The 22,995-nt window shown below is 36.3% G+C and overlaps 1 protein-coding gene across 2 annotated transcripts in view; it reads right to left on the bottom strand.

Moving 5' to 3' along the window:
* LOC106460587 (lipid storage droplets surface-binding protein 2-like) overlaps positions 1 to 22,995 on the bottom strand; it is a 34,801-nt gene that overhangs the window by 7,400 nt on the left and 4,406 nt on the right. For both annotated transcript variants that reach the window (XM_013920306.2, XM_013920305.2), the window contains exons 4-8: positions 6,646 to 6,735; positions 5,960 to 6,071; positions 3,053 to 3,228; positions 1,480 to 1,641; positions 1,069 to 1,194 (exon numbers count right to left, since the gene is read on the bottom strand). In XM_013920306.2, coding sequence (XP_013775760.1) covers positions 1,069 to 1,194; positions 1,480 to 1,641; positions 3,053 to 3,228; positions 5,960 to 6,071; positions 6,646 to 6,735 — 666 coding nt within the window. The remainder of the gene's footprint in view (positions 1 to 1,068; positions 1,195 to 1,479; positions 1,642 to 3,052; positions 3,229 to 5,959; positions 6,072 to 6,645; positions 6,736 to 22,995) is intronic.

Genomic DNA, 22,995 nt, shown 5'->3' with positions numbered 1-22,995 from the left:
ATTGTTTTATTCTATTTAAATTCACAGAAGCAATGGATGAAATTTCCTCAGAAATTTCCCTTTGCTTCAGAGGGCTAGTGGCACGAGTTGAAAATTTGTGCCAATAGAAGGCAGTGCTAGTTGAGGAAAGCTATTTCACGAGTGGAGATAAGATATCGTATCGAAATAACAGCTGCTAAAGAAATCACAAAATCTTTGCAACCACGATCAATGAAGTAATTTCTGTCCAAATGTACATAAGTTATATTTTGAAGTTCACACTGGATCTCTAATTTTCAGAACGACATATATTTGTACAATATAATATGTAGTGTTGAACAACTAATAAATTTTTTTTAATCTTGTCTTCATTCATGTGCCTCAGTACTTTGGCCATAGTAGTTGACTTGGGTGTAGCTATAGCTTTGATTGCTGCACTACATTTTACATGTGATCTAATTTTGAGATGATATTTTAATGTGTCTTTTTGAAATCACCAAGAAAGGATTAAGAAAATTAGATCACATATAAAATGTAGTGCAGCAATCAAATCTATAGCTAAACCCAAATCAACTACTATGGTCAAAGTACTGAAGCACATGACCAGACAGATATATAAATTTAATAATACAGTCGTCCTCCTGTAAAACCTGCTTGCCGCAGATGTGAGGACAGACAATTTTTCAAACTCTTGACATTTTCATTTTTCTTCAACACAGAGCAACAAAGTGCATGGCTAAATTCTTGAGATTTTGTTCTTCCTCATTCATAGAACAACACCACCAATTTTCTTATTAGGAGGATCCATTGTGATTACTCTTAGCATATCCTATCAATTTAGCATTTCTTGATATAAGGGGTATATAAGAATATGGCTTTACTTGGGTGGATAAAGATTTTAGGTATACCCTTAATACTTATTTTGGAAGCTGAATGTTCATCCTACAACACAATGAAATACATCAAATAAACTTCTCAGAAATTTAGATACAACAAATAACAGAAGCAGTAGCACTTCTACAACCTAATTAAAATATTAATAAAATAAAAAACTTTATATAGTCTAAGAATAATAAAACTGCTACATACTATCATCTGAAGGAGTCTCATATTCAACAAAATGTTAATGATCTCATCCACACAAGGCTCCAAACTATCTTTCTCATTTCTCATGTTGTCGAAAGTCATGGATTTCACTTGTTCCATGCTCTTGGCCTGTTAAGAAGAAAAGCAAAAGGGTACATATATATCTATACACATAGTGAGTTTTACATTATAAAGTTCATGAACACTTTAAAGCAAATCAATGTCTATTCATCAAAGCAATTCATAGATAATAAAGTCACACTTTAAAAATTCTCCAGAACATATGACACTTTAACATGAGGCACACAATATTTCTACACATATATAATCATCTTGCATGCACAATGTCACATATGTTCAAATATGGTTTTATTATGTACTGTTTTGGTTTCAAACTTCACAGGTGTTAGTTACCTGAAATAACTGGCTATAGAGGACAATAACACATCTGTAAGCTAAAATTACATTCTCCATGAAGAATGCTGGTAGTACTTGTGGAACACACATGACGTGGTTGTAGAAACCCACAAGGGGTAGAGCAACATGCTGAGCAACATTCTGAACTTCTCGCATACTCTACACAAAAGAAGAAGAAAAAACATCAGAAACATTAATGAAATCAATTTCTTTACTCTCCACAAATGGGATTTAATAACTATGTTTACAACATATCAAAGAAAGGTAGGCTAATCAAACATAAACCTATACCACACAAGTCATTCAATTCCATCACAGTCTTTATTAACTCAGATATTCATTTACTTGAGTTGTCAATAAACCAGTATGAAAAGTTTATCACTAAAAGAATCCCAGTAACCAATGTGCATTTTATTAGACACTCCAAACAATTATTAGTATAACCCAATACTGAGTTGTTATTCTGACAAACCAAACTATAGTGTGAAATCCTGCAACCAATTCAAAGCTCTACGTAAAGTGATAGTACCTGTGATTCACATCACAGACAGACATTTTGTAGCTATTAAAAACAAAATAGTCCAACACGTTCTACTAAATATTTTTATAATCTTCAAGCTTACACTAGCTGTTGGTCTTTCAACAACCATTAGTATAAAATTTCTACTTTGTAGAAATGCAAACTTGTGTAAAATATGTGATTTTCTGGTACGCATTAATTTTAAAATCACACCACCTCCAAATATGTACAAATATTAAAATTCATATGATCTCACATTTAAATTCTATTAACAGGATGTAAATCTCAGAGGAGCCCTGTAATATGGTAACTGCTTGAATGATTATTGTTCCAACTATCCACTAATCAAAATACTGCCATTACTATTTTTGATTAATTAAAGTCTGTTCATCTTAATCTAACAGTCATTAAAATAATCAATTAATCAAAACTAGGGTTTCTTATTATCACTATTTTTGATTATTCCAACTACGTAAGTAATAAAAATATCATTATTACATTTCTTAAAATTTTTCCTTTCTATTGGTTATAAATAACCCAATAGCAAATGTGAGAGAGAATTATTCAGATTTTTTAAAGACAGCATGTGCAAGGAAGGGCGTAGAATGTGAGTTGCAGTTTATGACATATAACTCATTAAAGCTAGAAGATGCTAAAGTTTTTCATTTCAACTTGGAAACTGAAAGTAATACAGGGATGGAAAGGAATTTAAACTGGACAAGTTGAAGAAAAGAAGTGACACATGGTACATAAAAGTGGAATTTAAGAACTGATTTAATTATTTTCTTCAGAAAATTAAGAGATTAAAAATAATATAACATTAAAATTTGAATTGTATACAAATTTTTTATGTCAAGTTTATTAACATACATTGATGATAAAATAGTTTAATTAAATTTTAAATGTAACTCTGTAAAAAAAGGTTAAATCAATGAAAAATTATTGTACTTTAAAGCTCTAGACATTTAGAATAAAACATTTTCAATGAAAATGTGCATTATTGCTAGAGCTATTGATACCAGAATATAAAAGAACAATGACTATTCTTACCAAACTAGCTTTTAATTTGTTTAACCTCTGATGACCTTCTTCCTGGAAATTCAGCAGTTTTGTTAAAGTATGAATGAAAAACTTCTGTTTCATTCCACTACAAAATTTTCCTATTTGTCCACTCACTTCTTCATAAGCCCATCCCTTCTGGTCAAGATTTGCAATTTGTTTAGAAACTAGAGAAAATCAGACAAGTAAAATGTTAAAAAACAAACAAAAAAAAACAAGTTGGCTTTAAAAAATACCTTACATTCACATTTTTATATAATTATTTGTCCTTTTGTTCATAACTTTTAATCCAACATGGGTCAAGTTATATGTCTACAGCTGTTTAATAAGTCTTGTTTTAGTCAGACAATAGGGTTATGTGTCTAACTTTTAATCATAAACAGGAACAGGTTATCTGTCTAAAGCTGTTGAAGTAACGTCTCTCTTTAATCAGACATAAAGGGCTATACCTGAAGAAATACACAACATTAAAATTTATGGTTTAAATGCTGAAAGATAACAAAACATTAGAAACCAACAGGCCTAAAATTTGTGATAAACAATATTTCAGCTGCAGATGTTGTTGTTTTTGCACACATCCCTCTTAATTTGTCCATTGCAGATTCCATATGAGATGTGTGTGTGTAAACAGCATTTCAGAACTATCTTTTGTTTCTTACAAGTCACTGACCAAGAAGCCTTTTGTTCAATAACAGAACTCATCAGTTTGTCTAGACAATGAGAGACAAAACTTTCTTTGAAATGTTATTTATATATGCAGTATAATACTTTAAAAATCATGATTTAAACAACTGCAGTTAAAATGATTTTTTATACAAATACACAACATTGCCAATGCAGCAAAGTTTCTTTGTAACTCAATGAAAAGTGAAAACCTACAGTAGTTATACCAGTTTCTCTTGTGAACAAAATGCAAATACTCTTTTCAAGATTAAGTCTGCAAAGAACAATTTTATTAATTTTTTAATTCTCAAAATAAACTTCATTTAAAGATTATACACTTCAGGTTTCTCCTTAAAACTTAAGAGTAAACTAAAATATTAGCTTAATGATCTTTTTGTTGTTATAGAAACTGTTCTCTATTGAATATTTATGGGCTGTGATGAAAATCTCCTATCTTAATTGACAAAATTCCGAACCAAAGTTGTTTTCGATAGACATTTACTCCTATTGTTAATCTTTTCTTTTGACTGACATTTCTAACTTTTACAGAAATGCCATTCTGAACCAAACTTGTTTGTCTTTGATAAAGGTTTACTCTTCTGGAGAAATCATTTCATATGCCATTATTTTTCTATCAATGTTGTTGAGGGTCCATGAATATCTTGGTCTTATGGTTTTGTTGTCATGCGTGTGATTTCTCTTAATCTTTTCAATGCTATCATTAATTTTTCAGATCATTAACCAGCTTTTGCTACAAGATCTATGTAACCAGAAAAGTTGAAGAAATTAAGCACAAATTCTTCACCATAAGTCTGATAACACAGCCCTGTAATAAACAAACACAATATCAAGTGTAGTGGAATGAACTGTCAGAAGATTTAGTATTAGAAAAATTAGGTTTGACATATTCAAATGTATTGAAACTAATTTCCGTAATATCAAGACTTGTTTCTAACAGTTCGTTGAATTTAGAATGTTTTTTCCCTCACACAGCATTGGCTTTGATCAGCAGTAATGCTGTCTAATAATTAGACTGTTTTTATCAACAGAACTGTAACTAATGCTTGATATATACAAATACTGTAGCTCTATGTTACAACTACAATATATTTTAGATCTTTCGACCATCTTAAAACTAGAGTTTGAAAGACACACCTGACAAGTAAATAACAGATACGAAGAAAGTTTATAATGAAATTTGCATAAGTCTTCATCAGGTTTCTCATTCGATTAAGTTTATTGCATTACGGTTATTTGGCTATAAAAAAAAAGGCTCTTCAAACAGAAAGTAGCAGCTTATGGGTTAAGGTGATACAAAACTAGCATCTTACATTAATTTCATCATCCAATACTAGATATGTAATAATAATTTTCATCAATTATTGAGAAGCCAGTAAATTCATGAATCTCCCCCTTTCTTTTATGATCATAATAGACCTTTTTAAAAAAATTTATACAGCTTAGTAAATTTCATATTAAGCATAAGTAGTTTCAGTTATTAAATAATCCTTTCCTTTCACTAGTAAGGTTTTTCTTTTGGAAAAATAAAAATTCAATAAATACTGAGGTGGTTACAAAAAAAGTGATTTAAAAAAAGCTCACTAATATACTGCCTACATCATATAAAATAACAGATAAGAACTTACTTGACAGCCAATTCAGCTTGATTCACTAAGAGTACTCATTAATGCAAGTGAGCAGATTTCTCCCTTGATCACTATTGATCAACTAATAAAGACTATAACTCATGAAATACTAGACAGATGTACATAAAGTTTATGTGAATATTCCTTCCATTTTCAAAACTCAATTAAGGCTTTATTAATCAGTGTCTGAAAATTAAAACATCCTATAGGTATAGATTAACTACGTCAAATATAAGCTTCTAAAAATACCTGCTAGGGTTAAAGGTAACACATTTTGTTTTTTTTAATAACATTGACCAGCAACAGAGTGAAATGTAAGGGGTGTGACTTGCAACCATGTGGAATATTAAAAGTGCACACAACAATACAATGAAATGTTAAGGTTAAACAAGTGACAGAGAGAAATATTAAGAGTGACCAGTAACATTTATATTTCATTACATTTAAATCTTTGTAATTTAAATTCACTGTTCATAAGAACACACTAGAGAATGGGAAATTAAATGATTAGAGAAAGAAAAACACTCATTCTGTTAACTATGATTTTGTACTCATCCAAGCTTGAAGTTATTTCTATTTCTTTCCTTACCTGTTATGTTTGCTGTTGGTAAGTAATAGTCAACAGACTTTAACAAACACTGGATGTAGGAAGTGAGTAATTCAGATGCCTTCTGGTAACTATAATCTTTTACTGCCTGGCACTAACAGAAAATATACAAGTTTAAATCTCAAATAGTTGATATAATGTATAATTGTGATTTTTAAAAATGGTTATAATAAATTATACACACACTATATTGTGCTTCTCATATATATATGTGTGTGTGTGTGTGTGTGTGTGTGTGTATTATACACACAAGTCTGAGAATATATATACATGAAAGTTCTTGTAGTCCTTCAGGCATGTTTTAAACATGTAGAAAACAAAACAGCATGTGTTTGTATTTACATTTAGTTTTATAAATAACATTTACTTACACCACATCCATTTAAGAACTTTTAAACTGAATTACATTTCATTCAGCTGTGTTCTACAATGTTATTTGACATTAATATTGTAAAGTAAAATAGCTTACAAAATATTTTTATGTACAATACAATCTTTGTCCATATCTGTGTTGTTGTTGTTTTATCAGCAGTGTAATTCTGTACTCTGATCAGCTGCTGGGAACTATCTCATTGGATATATTTTCAAACTAACTACAGCTTAGTATTTTGTAATATCACCTAAGAACTTAAGATATTTCTATGTTACAAAAGATATATTTTGATTACCTTTCCAATTCCAAAGTTCTTGATGATGTCATACTTCTGAAATCCTTTCTGATAAACTGTGCAATACAGTTCTGTGGTGTCACTCACTATCTGCAAACATTTCAAAACACAAAATGAAAATTATCCATTGTTTTTTTTGTTAAAGTTTCAGTTTGTTACCATTGCAACAGAATTGTATACAAGTATATTGATTGTTATATATAGTTATCATTATGAAACACTTTTAAACTTTGTTCTCAACCATCAATAGTACAAGTGTCCTTTATAACTAAAATCATACAAAACATACAAGAACGATCAAACCTAACATATTCATTTATGCATGATATATCTGAGGAAAAAAGTACCTTTGTTCAATTACTTGTATATTTAATATTTTGCAAGTTTATTGTTATTGCACTTTTTCATTCTACTATTCACTACAGTAAAAGAATATTTTTAATATATATTTTTTATTTTAGTTCTTTGAAAAGAATGTCCTGTTCTTCTTTGTCCAGTAGTCATGACATGGTCAAAGATATTTATTTATGCTTTTAAACAAATTACTAAAAAAATCAATGTCAAACATACACTATACTTTTTAAATAGTTAGTATACAGTACACACAGAAAGTTACAACTAAAGATTATTGCAAACTAATGCATGATAATCTATGCAAACAGCAAATGAAATGAATAAGAACATTGACAGAATATATGTTACAAAGCATGAGTATATATTGGTTTCAGGTGTAACATTCTTTTAATATCATTATTTTATTTTATAGTTTTCTTGAAAGCCACATTAACTAATCTTACGTTTTTCCAAAATTTGACTTTTATATGCTTTTGATAAGATTTGACACAGAAGATTAGCTAAAAAAATCATATTCTTATGAGGTTGGGGAAAGACGATCTAATTGGATGATAGAGTGGTTGGGTGGAAGAAAGCAAATGGTTATTAATAATAGATACTTGTTAATAGTGAGGTACCTCAGGGATTAGTGAATGGATCTTTGCTTTTTCTTACTTAAATTTGGATTAAACATTTGATATAGATGGAAATCCACTCATCACCATAACAAAATAAAAGATCTAAAGGATCTTGGTAGTGTTTATTCTCTTGCTAGAAGTCAAGTTAATATAATTTTATGGTGTACTTATAGGCATATTGAATACATGTCAAAAGAGGTAATTATTTTTATAAGTACTAGTTAGGCCTCACTTGAAATAATATGTATAGTTTTGAACTCCTTTATCTAAAAAAATACCAACTTATTGAGGAAGGTTCAGAGGAGGGTTACTCGGTTGATTCTTGGTATGGATAGAGTAAGAGGTGATATTAAAGTTTACAAGATTATCATGGGGACTAATAGGATAAAGACCTCTGATTTCCTAGTGTTGTATTCTGAAAACAATAAGATGAAAGAACACAAGTCTAAGATTTGGAAAGACAGACTAGGCTATGGGTAAGACATTTTTATTTTTCTAACAGGGTGACTGGTTTATGGAATAAGTTGCCTTAAGTAATAGTGGAGACCAGGCACTTTATAAGAAGTTTAAGATGGGCAAAAATGATTTACTGAAATACATAAAAATGGGTGTAAATGTTTACTTTTCTCAAGGGTGGGTGACCAAGGACAATCTTGAAGAACCAAAGGTACCTTGTTATCCACTTAATGTTACCTTAATATATTAAGTATATGATGAAAAACTATTAATTAAACAAAACTAATCAGCTGAACCAATACACATGTGAAACTCCAGGGCTCATTATATTCATGCACAATATTATTCAACAATTAAGTCTCTATTAGCAAGGGGAGGAACCTGGTGGGGAATCACTCGCTGGAAGATTACATCCTTCTCATGCAGGGAATACTCTTTGCTCAATCAAGGTGGCAGAGCAAAGTTTACTGTGAAAAGAACCTTCTGCATGGTGTTAAAGTGGTGCATTAGTGAGCAGAAGGCGAGATTGCTTAACCAATCATAATATGATCTTAGGTAGTCAGCTGAGCATAGGTGTAGTATGTGGATATAGCAATAAGTCAATCTGTAGTATTGGAGAAATACCTAGGTGAAACACTGGAATTAGAAAGTGTAGGGAAGAAATACATTCCAGATCTGCATTTTGAGAAGAATGCAAGACTCATTCATGTGGTATAACCAACAGGAGGTGTCCGATTCTTAGTATAGGAGGTGGCCTGTACGACACTTGCATGAAAACACTTTAGCCCTACTTCTATTTGAGGGGTACACTCGGTCTCATAACAGTGGAATTTCACCAACCCAAAGGGGAACTTTCCATATCAACCTCCCTAACAGTTTGGAATTAAGGAAGCAAGGGTTCTCCCATTTCTTCACTAGAAGAAGGGGGGGGATTTACATAGGAGGAAAACATCATAGAAGTTTTATGATTTAGATAATTTAAGTATTAAATTTACTTATTTCTAAAATTGATAGCTTATCGCAGGTTTGTTTATGTTTATGTTGTGTAGTTCAACTGCCGACTGTTGTATTATTGCATCATATTACTAGAAGCTTCTAAGTATTTCTCATTGTTTTAATTGAGTATTATTGCATTATAATATCTCATAGTGTGTGAAACATTCTAGACTTCAGTTAGGTTATAAATACACATCCACAATGTAGTTCCAGAAGACATAATTAGTTATAGAAAATTAGACAGAACTTGACTGCATGACTGTGAGTTTAGCCATAAAAAGTATATAGTGGCAACATTTAAAGTAAAATTATCACAAATTGTATTGTAATAACAGAGTAGAGAAAAATAATTTGTCTCTTCAATTCTGTTCCAAAGTAATTGAAAAAAAAAGAGGATTATTTAAAGCTCTGGATACAACTGTGGTAACAAACAATTATATTGGTGATTTTAAAGTGAAATTATCACAGACTGTATTGTAATAACAGAGCAGGAAGAATAATTATTGTCAAATTGTGTTCTACAGTAACTGAACCAGCCTGTGTAGACTTTGAATAAAAAAAAAAAAGAGACAATTATTTAAAAGCTCTCAATAGAACTGTGATAACCAACAGTGTAACAAACATTTGTATGTACATTTGACTTATTCTAATATATTATTTTAAAACAAGTGGACTGTGTGCTGTTTGTTTTTGAAATTTATTGCCAACAAGTCGCAGACACCTACTGCAAAGAATCCAGCCCATCCATACATAATAACCTGACATATATTTACTGAATGCTTGTCATATGACAGTAAATGCTGAATTTTGTATTCTGAAAATCAAATCTAAATAAATGTTTTATGAACATGTTTTCTGAAAATGAATTATATTGTAGTAACAATATAAGTATGGAGAATGTCTAACCATTTTCTAATATTTCACAAAAACAATTTTTTTTGTATATTTGATCATCATCTGTAAGTTATTCTTGTTTATGATTTTGACTTACATATATCTTTATATTATGTTCAAATCTGCTTGTTAATAAAGCCCAACAGATTGAACAAGGTGGAAAAACTACTTCTTGAAGAAATATTCTGATATTGAATGTTAACAAATAATTCAAATGTCTAATATAAACTATCATGTTATTCTGTTTTTCTAATATTGTATTCTAATATTCTTGCTCTAAACGTGATGAGTTAATAATCAAAAGAAGCTATTGAAAATGCCCACTTGACTAGGATTTAAGTCAAGACTACTGAGCCAATCTGAATGTTAACAATAGAGAGTTGAACATTATGAACAGAGAGTGGCTGATAGATAACTAAAGCATGAAGCAGTCTTAAAGAAATCCCATCTCAATATTCAGCACTGAGTAGGGGCAGATGCACTTAACACTGTCATCTTTTATTCGATACAGATGTTGGAAGAGAGAAGTATTCTCTGTGAGACATAATTGTCCATATGGTGGGTTCCACCATCTCCAATATGTATTCATAAAGATATAATAACATTCATGATGGAGCCAGAAAAAAAAAAATCAACAACTCACCTCCCTAGAGCCTCTGCAAAGATTGGAGAAAGAAGACTGGAGGGAAGCCATACCCAGAGGTAGATGAAACCACTATGTGGTACTAGTAATAAAACATATATATGTCATGGGTTGTCCACATCCATGTCTCTAAGGTCTCATCCAGGTAACATTGATGATTAAAGGCACAAGAAAAAGGAGAAAGAAAATGTCAAAAGGAATCATCTCCAATAGAACAATAAACAAGATAAATCCCACAGCAAGAAAAGATTATGTCAATTTGCTTTCAAAAAGGCAGTACAAGAAAGATAAAAACTACCTGCTTATATAAAACAAAAGAAATTATCAGGGTCAGAATGACTGTACAAAAAAGAAAGTAAAGGAACGGTAATCACCCTGCCAGGCAGCCAAAGTCTTGAGGAAAAAGGATTAGACTGGAAATGAAATCAACCTGTCCCTGAGGTAATACATGCAGGAGACATCCAAGGAAAATATCAAGAGTGACATTTCCCATAATGAGGAAAAGTAAATCCATTTTTAAAGAAAGACAGTAAATGGAATATGCAGTCAAAATTTTCAACATGGAAGATGTGGGAGACAGAAAAAAATTGCAAGTTTGTGAAGTAGCCAATGCCTCAAGGAAAATAATAGAGAGAGACCAGATCCATAAAGGGTGAAGTTGTCCAGAAATGTATTACATCTGGACAGAGAGGCATTTGTGAACAGATGGAAATCCTGACAAGATGGGGAAGAGGGGTGCCCAAAATTGTGAGGGATCAATTAGGCCAACACAACAGCAAGAGAAAAAAAGATTGAGGAATAGGCACGAGAATAGGCAGTACAGATATCTGGATGTACTCCAGTGATCAGCCACAGTCTTCTGAAAATGATTCACATGGGCACATTCAAGAGAAACAAGGGACTTAAGAGAAATCTAGGTCTCTTAAAGAGACAGAGCATCTTGTTCAGGAAAAGGAGGAGACATGAGAACTTTAGTAACTAAAACTCTGTGTCTCAAATACTCCCTTTAAAGTACAATAAGTTATAATGAAATAAGGGAGAAGATTATATAATTATTTGTGTTAACATAAAGATACACAATGAGCCACCTCATGCCATATGAGACCAAACCCCAAACTTCTGCATTGTAAGTCATTAAACTGACTGCTGACTTACAGGGTGATTTTAAGTAAATCACACGCTGTGAAGCAAGATGGGCTTGAAGAGCTTGCTCAGCCAATACAAATGAAATAACTTCCAAAAGAGAAGGGAGGTCACAACAGGGTGAGAAGAAGCCACATGACCATGTAGTAGTAGAAATGTAGACCTAACAAGTGCTCTCATAACCCAATTGAAAAAATACAGGGCTGTAACCAACCTTAAGGGAAAGGCCTGGAATTGAAAAATCCAAGCATTATGGACAAATCACAGGAAGCGAAGGGCAGTCAAAATATCAGAATGTGAAGAAATGCATCCAAAACATCAATGTTGGTCAGGTCATTCACAGCCTGTGAGAAAATACACACCTGAGAATGAGAAATGTGTTAATATTGAGCCCACGGATGACAAGAAAGTGGTTCAAGGACAATATAAAACAATGATAGTTCTCCAATCATTCATCTTCATAGGAATAACAGAACACAAGAGTAAAAAAGCAGATTCGGGATGAGGACCTGTACTACAACATTCATGACCTGAAAAGAAGGTACAGCTTTCTCAACACAAGGGAATTGAGGGGGGTATAGAGAGAAGGATGAGTGTGAAAAAACAGGAAAAATCCATACGAATGCACCTAGATAAATCAAAATTCTTCTGAAAAGCGAGTCCAAGATGCAGAAAGTGGAGGATTAGAGCTCACACTGAACCAAAGCTGAGGGGTGGTTCCAAAAGCATGTAACTTTCATTGGGGACATTGAAAAGTATCAAGAGAACAAGGAGCAGGAGAGGGGGTAACCTATCTGAACTGAACAAAGTTAAGAAAAACGATAGTAGAGAATACTGCTAAAGTTATGGGGTGAATGCCTTTTCTAAGCTGGTGAAGCATGATCATAATTAAGTATAATTGTCCTAAGACATTAGTATTAGGCCTATTATATTTTTAACATTACATTCTTTATTCAGTTCCTTAAGGTTTTTCAAAAAATGTATAGCTATTCTCTTTCAGTGCTGCACTCTATATGCAAAAATTTTTCGCATGCAACAATCCTTGAGCTCCCACATACCCCATAATCAATGTGGTTCAACTGCATCTCGCATGTAAATCATCATGCAACAACCCTCCACTAATAGGAGTGCAACACACCCTCCTGGTGCATGTGACTACTTCTATTCAATTCTACCAAACTATCACTTCGAGTTTAAGCAGAAAATGGAAGCACTGGTTTTCAGTGAGGAGGAATGGTGATATGAGTGAGAAGGAGGTATACATCTATCAGAAATACATTTTCAGTATAGGAAAACTATAACTTCTGATGTGGTTCTTTACATCCTCTCACAGATATAGCTAGAATCCCACATTTAACAGTTGGAGGAGCCTGTGCAAGGGAAAGAAAGAAGCATCCTTCAAAGGTAACTGAAGAACACCCTAAAAGGGGAGATCCTTGCAGCAGAGGATCATATGTGCAAGACCACACCACTTCTGGAAAGAGGTGTTGTCAACATGGGCAGAAAATGGGAAGAGCACACCCAAAAGGAGGAAAATAATGGTTGGGTAGAGATTCGAACCCCCTGATATCAGAATCTCAATACTGTTGACAACAGTAATGTGGGTGAGAGTAAAAAGGATGTACCCCAAGGTGTAGAGTGGCTATGGCATGACAAACCTTACACAGCAAGTCAACTGCATCCAAAACCCAAAATCCACGTAGGTGTAGGAAAGAGGATTATATCAGTGGCAAGTCAACTGCAATCTAAATCTCAGCCATCTGCTGGGGGTAGAAAAAATGATCATACTATCTTCCCCTCTAGTTCAGCAGCCCAGAGGAAGATATCCTACCCACCAATCTGTGAACAAGGCACATGATAGTAAAGTGAGAAAATGTACCAATCTGGAAAACTGACATTCAGTAGATTGTAACATGAAAGATGTTCCTGTATTGTGAAATATCCCACTCAAAACCAATCAGACAGGAACCTCCCCTGTGCAAAAATATCCTAGGTATATGAAAATCTTCGAGGAATAATGCAAGAGGAAGAAACATAGTAACCTGCATGTTCATCCAGTGTGACCCACAACATGGTAGCAGTGAACACGAGTCCAACTGAGTGAGAGAACAGACACACCTGTAATACATGTGTGAGAACTTGCGTTGATTAGTCCAGCTCAAAATCCAAAACTGATGTCCATATGGGGGTAGGATGAGAGATCCCAATCAAAGGGGTGAACTGCAATTTTGATGGCTAACTCCAAAGCTTCAAATAAACTAGTTCAGATATTGAGCTTTAGACTGGAGGACATCTCATCATCTACACCAGCAGAATACCACTGTCCTTCTCTCAACTTAATGGATACACTAGTGTTTGCATCTTATATAATCGATCACATGCAGAAGGATGCCTCCATGGCCCACCACCACAGCAGCTTGGAAATAGAAAGTGGTAAGGACCCCATACTACACTAGAAGAAAAAAAAGAGGAGAAAATGTGGTGGAGAGTCCAAAGGAACATCAACACAGGAGACAGTGCAATGGATGACCACAAAAACCCTATTTTGGAAAGCAGACCATTCCTGATATATTCAGTCTAAGGAATGGCAGGGATGGAAAGCTATCCCATTCTGCTTTACCCATGAAGTTCATATGTGTTAGTATGATCTGGGATGGGCATATTAATGAAGCAAATATATCACAAGGAAAAACCTACAAGCAACCTTGTGGAACACCCCATCTCAACAGTGTGCATTTAGTGGCCATGGAAAGTCATCATGATCTGACAGTGTGGATTTGACTAGTTTAAGTATACCTGGACAGGCACCACTCACCACATAGTGTGATTTTTAAAGAAAAAATAAAGGGACATGCCCTTGAAAAAAAAGATGTATATATATATATATATATATATGTACAAAAGATAATTTTACAGAAGAACATCAACAAGATCAGGAGGACCAGATATGCAGGAACATGAAGGGAGCACATCCTCGTAAAAGAGGATAGTTTAGCAATGTGATCTTTAACAGAAATCAGAATCACTCAATCCCACGATGGAAAGTGGGTAAGTGATGATGTGTCCAATGGTGTAGAGTGGCTAAAGTGTGATGAACCATACTCGGTAAGTCAACTACATCAAAAACCTCACTTGGTGGGTACCAACATCCATGCAAGGGTAGGATGAGGATCATACCATCTTCACCTCAAGTCCCAAAGTCATGAGGGAACACATAGGCAGAGGTTTGAACTGAGATAAAGTAAGAGCATGAAGGACCACATGGAAAGGACAGGGGAAGCAAAGACCCTGTGGAACTGGGAAAAAACAGAAGGTATGGGATAACACTGCCTGGAACCCTGAAATCAAGGAAACCAAAGAACCCCTCTCATAAAGCCACATGAGAAACTCAGAAATACAGGCAACTGTTGGGTGAGAAGCCCAGAAACCCCAATCAATGCCCAGGAGTGATAAATGCTCTACTTGAATTGTTTGTTTGTTTTTGAATTTCGTGCAAAGCTACTCTAGGGCTATCTGCACTAGCTGTCCCTAATTTAGCAGTGTAAGACTAGAGGGAAGGCAGCTAGTCATCACCACCCACCGCCAAATCTTGGGCTACTCTTTTACCAATGAATAATGGGACTGACCATCACATTATAATGCCCCCACAGCTAAAAGGGCGAGCATGTTTGATGGGACGGGGATTCGAACGTGTGACCCTCAGATTGCGAGTCAAGCGCCCTAACCACCTGGCCATGCCGGGCCCCACTTGAATTGATAAGACATCCAAAAAAAGAAAGGCAAATGGAATGGGCTAAATGTGAAGCTACTCTGCAAGAGAAATCGGAACTCCTCGCCAAGGACCTGCCAAAAGCCAGGTGTGAAGACAGAGGACAGATGGCACAGAATGGAGCACTGGTGGCTGGGGTTGATGGAGCAGGATGAGACGAAAGGGAAGAGGAAGGGGGAGGGACCACCTATAGTTGGAGCAGCTGAGAGAATCAAGGTTAAGTGCACCAGAACTGTGCATGGAGTAGCATGGATGAGAGAGACCACTTGATGGAGGAAATGGATGGAAGGGTAAACATAAAGGAACATATGCGACCAATTCTGGGTGAAGGCATCGACAGCCACGGCTCGAGGATAGGGAACCAGGGACCAAAACCAAGGTAATTTGTAATTCAGGGAGGTGGTAAAGGCATCAATAGGGGTGCACCAAGATACACACAAAGCCACCAAACAATGGCAGGATTCAGGGTCCACTCAGTAGGATAAACGCGATTTGGTCGGGAAAGATTTGGCTACGAGATTGAAAGCACTTGGTACATGACATGCCATCAAACAAATTCGATGTGTGTGGTCCCAATAAAGAAGATCCACAGTGCAAAGACACAGGGAACTGGACCTGGCACCACCTTCGTGGTTTATATAAGCCATCACAGTAAAATTACTGGAATGGATCATAACCAGCCAGCAGCTGGCATGAGAAAGAAAATAATCCAAAGCCTGATGAATAGCCAAGAGTTTGAGAACATTGATGTAAAGAGAACTCTCCTCCACAGACCAACGACCCAAAACCTCCTGGTGATCCAGCTAGGCATCCCAGCCCTGAAGGGATGCATCTGTGAACAGATGTAAATCTAGCCACAGAAGAGGAAGTGGGGCCCTTGCTGGCATGTGGGCCCTATTCAACCACCAATGGAGATCGTCTACAAGGAAAGAGAGAAGGGATATAGAAGTATCCAAGGGATACCAGGTGAGATTTCATAATTGTGAAGGACTCACTGAAAAAAAACGCATATATGTTTTGCCCAGGGGTATGAGACGAGTCATGGAGGACCACATCACCCAAAGCAATGCAACCTAGCAAGCTGTAAGTGAGGGAACAGAAAAAGCTTTCCAAATAGCCTGTTCTATAGAATGGAGCTGTAGAGGAGAAGGTTGGGCCCAACTAAGATGAGTGTTGAACAAAACACCCAAATGGATAAGGTATTGGGTAGGACAAAGGAAATACCTCCAATTTAATCAACTAGCCCACCCACGAAGCTTCAGCCAAGAGCTGACAAGTGTGACAAGCTGATTCCCATTCGTAATGAGCAAGAAGAAGCCAGTTGGAAACACAACCAATGGCATGAATATGCCGAGCAAAGGAGCAGACTACATAATAAAACACATGTGGTGCTGAGGCTAGGCCAAAAGGTAAGGCACAAAACTGGTACACAACCCCATGACGGACAAATCAAAGATATAGATGTGAACGCTCTGCCACAGGAATGTGTAGGTAAGCATTGGAAATGTTCACCTTGGTCATCCAAAAAACTGGAGAAAATTCACATCGAAGAGAAAGGTATGTCTCCGTGTTAAAGTGAGGAGTGTGAACATACTGATTGAGATGGGATAAATCAATGACAGAATACCAGTCCCCAATCTTCTTGGGAACAACAAACCCCATGAACCTGGTGGGGCTGGTTCAATAGTCTGTTGTGCAATAAGGTCCTGAACTGCCTCTAACAGACACTGGCATGTAGAGGGATCCTGATGAGAAGGGAAGGTAATGGAAACACTGGATAATGGAGGAGGGGAGAGAAAAGGGTTAATGTATACCTCTGAGAGCTCTCTGTGAACCCAAACATTGGCGAGAAAAGGTCCCCACTAATGAACGACATTCAAGAGACTAGCCCCCACTAGGCCCAAACCAACCATGGTTGTGAGGGTGAGTCAAAAGCAAGAAAATTGGGCTTCGGTAAGTTGGACCGGGGATTCTGGGTTCACCCCCAAACATGTAGAACTGACCCCAACAACTGTTGTTTGAGAAAGGGAAAGTTCACCTGATGATAAGCAAGGGCAGACTGATTCGAAGTCCATGGGGATGAGGCATACTGACATCCTCCCCCAGTTGAGAGGTAAATCAGCGTGAAACCTAATATCAGGGAACAGGGGAAAGACTAAATAGGGTTGGGAATTTGTTTCACATAAGAGAGAAGGTCTAGGGCTTTCAGAAACAGGAGTAGGAGACAAAAATATCATATACCTGAGAGACAAAATCTGAATCATCAGGTAGTGAATGGGAAGGCGTGGCACACTCCAGGGAGGGGGGGACAAACGATCAAAATCGTCGTCAGTTTGGCCCAGCTCGAAGTGGGGCAGAAGTAGGCGAGAAAGGTTGGCTCATATACTGCTCAATCTCCTAGCAAATGAACGATGATATATCCCCAACAGGTCGCACATGTCTGTGGCTGAAAATACAGCATCAAGCAATGTTGAAGTACCTGAAGTGACGACTGTAACTTCGGAATTCATATATGAGAAAAGTGGCAAACACGAGGAAGCAATGCTTTAATAAAAATATTAACTCCACAGCTGTGAAGTATAGGAAATAAAGTTAAAAAATAAAAAAATAAAACACTTCAAGGTAAACAAACAATATAAGAACGAACATCTGAACTCCACAGATGCCAAACGAGAAGTGATAGTTTGGTAGTGGTGTGTATATGGAGTCACATGCATCACATGATAGTAGTGACGTGTTGGAACTTTGGATTCCAAAAAACGGATGATGAAGGCTTAAGGCATGCATTTCTGAAAAGTTTGCATACAGAGGGCAGCACAAAACGAGAAAGGTTATTCTTGTGAACTGAGGGAGAGTACCTTATCAGAATTACCCTGACAAGGAAAGATCAATCCAGATAAAGGAGAACAATTGGAATGGACAGAAGTAGAAAGGTCACAAACGGAGGATAGTTGCCACGGAACGAAGAGGCGGGAATGGGCACCTCGGAAAAAAGCCATATGGGCAATATAACAATGAAGAGCATGTATGGGATATATTAGCCTATCCGGTTGAGTCCAGGAGTATAGGTGGAAGATGGAAGGAAGGTAAATCAGTGAGAAGGAGGAATTACCTTCACGAGTTGCCAAAGTCTTGGAAAGGAAAGATCAATCTGAATAAAGGAGAACATATGTGGAATGATACAGGGTACATGAAATGTCGTTGGCAAATAGATCCGACTGACGATGTCCATATGCAAAGAGGAGAAGGAAATAAGTCTTAAGGGATAAGTGAAAAAATCAAACACGAGGACAGAAATTCAAATGGGGTAAAGTAAGGAAGGACTGCATGCTGAAAAGTTCAACTAATCTGGAAGGAACAACAATAGTGAGATGGTAGGAGAGATAAAAACTTTATAGTACTGAGATAAGGCAGCCCCATAACCCGTGATTGAGAAGACCGAAGTCTCCTCATCAAACAGCCAAGTGAGTAAATCCATAAGAGGAGGAACGGTGGGTCGAGCAGGTGTAACAAAACACACCAACCAAAGACCAATGGCAGAAAACATTCCACTTATGTTATTAAACATCTATAGAGGAAGAGGAAACGGAATGTGCTAAAAACAAAATGACTCACTGGGACAATCTAGATATTCCAAAAATCAGGCATGAAGACGGGGGTACAAAGGACTGGATGAAATGTCGGTGACAAAGGTTGACATAGAAGGGATGGAGTAAGAGGAAGAGGTAATGGTGGGGCAGATTACAGCTGGAGAAGCTGCAGAAATGATGGTTGTGCCAGCCAGTAAGGAGCAATTAGAAAGACTTGAAACAGAATAGTTTAGATGATTGAAATCACCCATGGAAGGAGACAGATTGGAGGATACACATAAAGGTATTTGTTGATCCAATCCTGTTTGAATGCATTGACAGCAGTAACTTGGTATTGAGTGAAGTGGCAAATGCATCCAGATGAAAAGTATCCCACTGAAGGCATAGCCACTGGAAAACATGAGAATCGAGTGATCACTCTCAGATACATTTTGTCTGGTCAGGAAAGATGATCCACAACAAGGTTGAATGCACATGGAACAAAACACACAAGAAGATGAATACGAAGCATGTGGGCCCAAAAAGGGAGATCCAAGGTGTGACCACAAAGGGAACAAGAACTGGTTCTGCCTTGGTAATTGATATAAGCTACCACCTTCGAATTGTCAGATTGGATCATGACCAGACGATTCCTGACAAAATAAAAAAATTATCCAAAGTACGATGTACAGCCAGAAGAGAAGGAGGAAGGGAAATAGGAGCATCCAAGGGATCCTGTACAAGGTTACATTTGTCGTGCAAAGTCCAATGAAGAGACCCCATATGCACTCAACCCAAGGGGATAAGGGTTTCCATATAAAACCACATCCCCAAAAGTGATAACACCTTGTAAGCAGCAACAGAGTGAGCAGTAAGGGTATGGATAACTGAAATCTCTATCAAATGGAGTCAAGGAAAAGAAGGTTGGGCCTGACTGAAATGAGTGTTGGAAAAGACATTCAAGTGGACGAGATATTTGGTAAGTATAAGGAAGGGCTTCTCCAACTTGATTAACCAACCCACCCAAGCTGCCTACAAAAGCAGCAGACAAGTGTGATTGGCAAACTCTCGTTCAGAATGAGCCGCCAGTCGCCCACGTAATGGTGTAAGTGCAACTCCCGAGCATGCATATTTTGGGCAAAAACCTTGACCACTCAACAGAAGACATATAGGGCTGAAACAAACCCAAAGAGCAGGGGCACGAAATTGATACACTACCCCATGATAAACATACCAAATATAGCGCTTCAACTGACAACATATAAGAATATGCAGATAAGCGTTTGAGACATCTACCTTGGTCATCTATAGACCTGGGAAAAAGCTCAACTGAGGGTGAGAAAATACTCCATGGTAAAGTGAGGTAGAACCAAAAATTGTTTAAGGTGGGATAGATCGATCACAGGCCACCAGTCCCCAGTTTTCTTGGGTACCACAAACAGCCTGGAATAGAAACCTGGAGAAGGATGAGGTACAGGTTCAATGGCTTTCTGGATGAGAAGATTCTGTACCACCTCAAACAGACATTGACTGGTGGTAGAAACCCAAGGAAATGGAAAGGATATGGGTACCCAAGATAATAGAGGGGGAAAGGAAGTGAATGACAAGTCCCTCAGATAATACCCAAATTATCCAAAATTTGTGGCAAAATCTCATCAAAGAAGAACAATTGGTCAAGAGAGCCCTAACTGGACTGGAACACACGAGGTAGTCACCAGTACTGTTGGAAACACGGCCATCTGTTTTCAATAATACAAGTGTAGGAACCCCTAGAGGTAGGAACGGGGAAGGGCTGGGAAGGAGTGGGACGGGAACCAGTAATAGGGGATTGTCTAAGCTCTGAATGAGACAAACAATCAATCAAAGATGAAAGTGTTGAGTGTTGTCTTACTGAATCCACACGTGATTCTAAAGCCTCAGTAATATCTCTGAAAACAGACAATTGGAGAAAATGGTAGTAGGTAGTAAACGAACTTGGGGCAATACAGCATCTCTCCCCCAGAAGATCTCAACAACAGTTAAACCACGTGTATAAGGAAAAAGCTGAAGAAGACAAATGTGCCAACATGGAAATAATCAGAGAGAGAGTATCCTCCAAAAAACCCTCTGGATCTCAATGAAGTGCCTTGGAAAGGTGGTGGATAGTGGACAAGTACCACAGGAGAGTCGATAGGGTAAGACAAAGAAAAGAAAACTGGGCATGGGATAACTGAATATGATTATCAGAGTCCACCCCAACAAAATCGATTCCAACTGTTGAGAATCAAGAAACTGAAATTCAGCCTGATTGTAGGCTAAAGCAAACTTATCCGAAGCCAGTGGAGGGCGAGGCATACCAGCGCTCTCATGCATCCAAGATACAAAACACTCTGCATGAACCCTAAAATCCGGGGAAGGGGGGAAACACAAAATACTGAGAAGAGGGATATCATGTAATAAGTAAGGAAGAGGATGATAATAAATTAAAGAAATGGATCAAACAGAACACACCTGAGAAATCATATTCAAAAAAGCCATATTAAGACTAGCTGATTTCACAGCAGGGGTATAGGAAGACATGGCAAAACCAGGAAAGAGGTTGTCAAATTCCTCATTGTCCCAAACAGATTCAGCATGTTCAAGAGAAGGTTGACTCATATAATGATCAATCTCACATCGATCTCTAAAGTGGTACTCTGGACTTTGGATTTCATTATTAAAGATGAATGACCAAACACAACAGTGTTAGAAGAATGAAATGAAAAACTGGGGGAAAAAAGTTATCCTTATGTTTGGGAACTTGTGCAAAAATGAGAATAACAATTCTACTTCGGAATAAAGTACAACAACATTTCAATAAAAAATTTCAAAAATTTACTGAGTTTCAAAAACAAAACATAACTGAAGAGCATAATGAAAAACGTCTTGACATGAGGACTGCCAAATGAGAAGTGATGGTTCAGTAGAATCAAATAAAGGGAATCACATGCATCAGGAGGGTGTGTCACACTCCTATTGGTTGAGGGTTGTCACATGATGATTTACATGCAAGACACAGTTCAACCACATTGATTGTGGGGTACATGGGAGCTCTAGGCTTGTGAATATATTTTTGCCTATAGAAGGCAGCACTGTACAAGAATAGCTATGCTTGTGAGGAGAAGTAAGATACCACATCGTAAGAAAAGTGTATAATAGTATTTCAACCACACTTTGTCCGCCTTCTCCATTGCCTATTACTACTGTGTTTGTTGTGCTCCAGCCAACCTAATGAGTTATGTATTGAGCAGAAGAAGATTAATTAACTATAATCATGATCCTTCAGCTTAGAAATGTTTTTACACCTTAATAATTGTTGTTGTAACAAATGACCTATTTAAATCGTATTCCAACCACTACTATTTTGTGTCCCAGATGGCCTGCGGAGCTCTGTAATGAGTGAAATGCATCAACAGACAGTTCTATTTTTCTAAAAGAATGATTGACTAATGGTATGAATTGCTAGCTGTTGGCAGCAACAGGAGGCCAGCACTTTATAAGAATTTAATAGGAGAGTCAATGACTTTTTTAAAAAAACAAAGGATGAGTTTTAAGTTTTACTTTTCTTTCTTTTTTTTTCTTTATAGGTGGGTGTGCAAGGACAACCTTGAAGTACCAAATGCTCTATCTTTGCCCATAACAACAAAAACCTTCAGCATCTCTTTTAAGGACCTAATACCCATTTTACCATTTCATGCAACTTTAATAAACTTGAAAAAAAACTTCCTACTTACAATTTGAAGATCATTACCCAAATGTTTTCCTTTATATATATATATATATATATATATATATATATACACTAATAACTACTATAGTTAGTAGTAATACTAAGTTTAATTTACTTTTGTTTGTTACTACTACTTCGGTTTTACCCTTTTTTTAAGGTAA

Source organism: Limulus polyphemus, unplaced genomic scaffold, assembly GCF_000517525.1.
Source record: "Limulus polyphemus unplaced genomic scaffold, Limulus_polyphemus-2.1.2 Scaffold800, whole genome shotgun sequence".
Lineage (NCBI taxonomy): Eukaryota > Metazoa > Arthropoda > Merostomata > Xiphosura > Limulidae > Limulus > Limulus polyphemus.
This window is presented reverse-complemented; position numbering and strand designations above follow the sequence as displayed.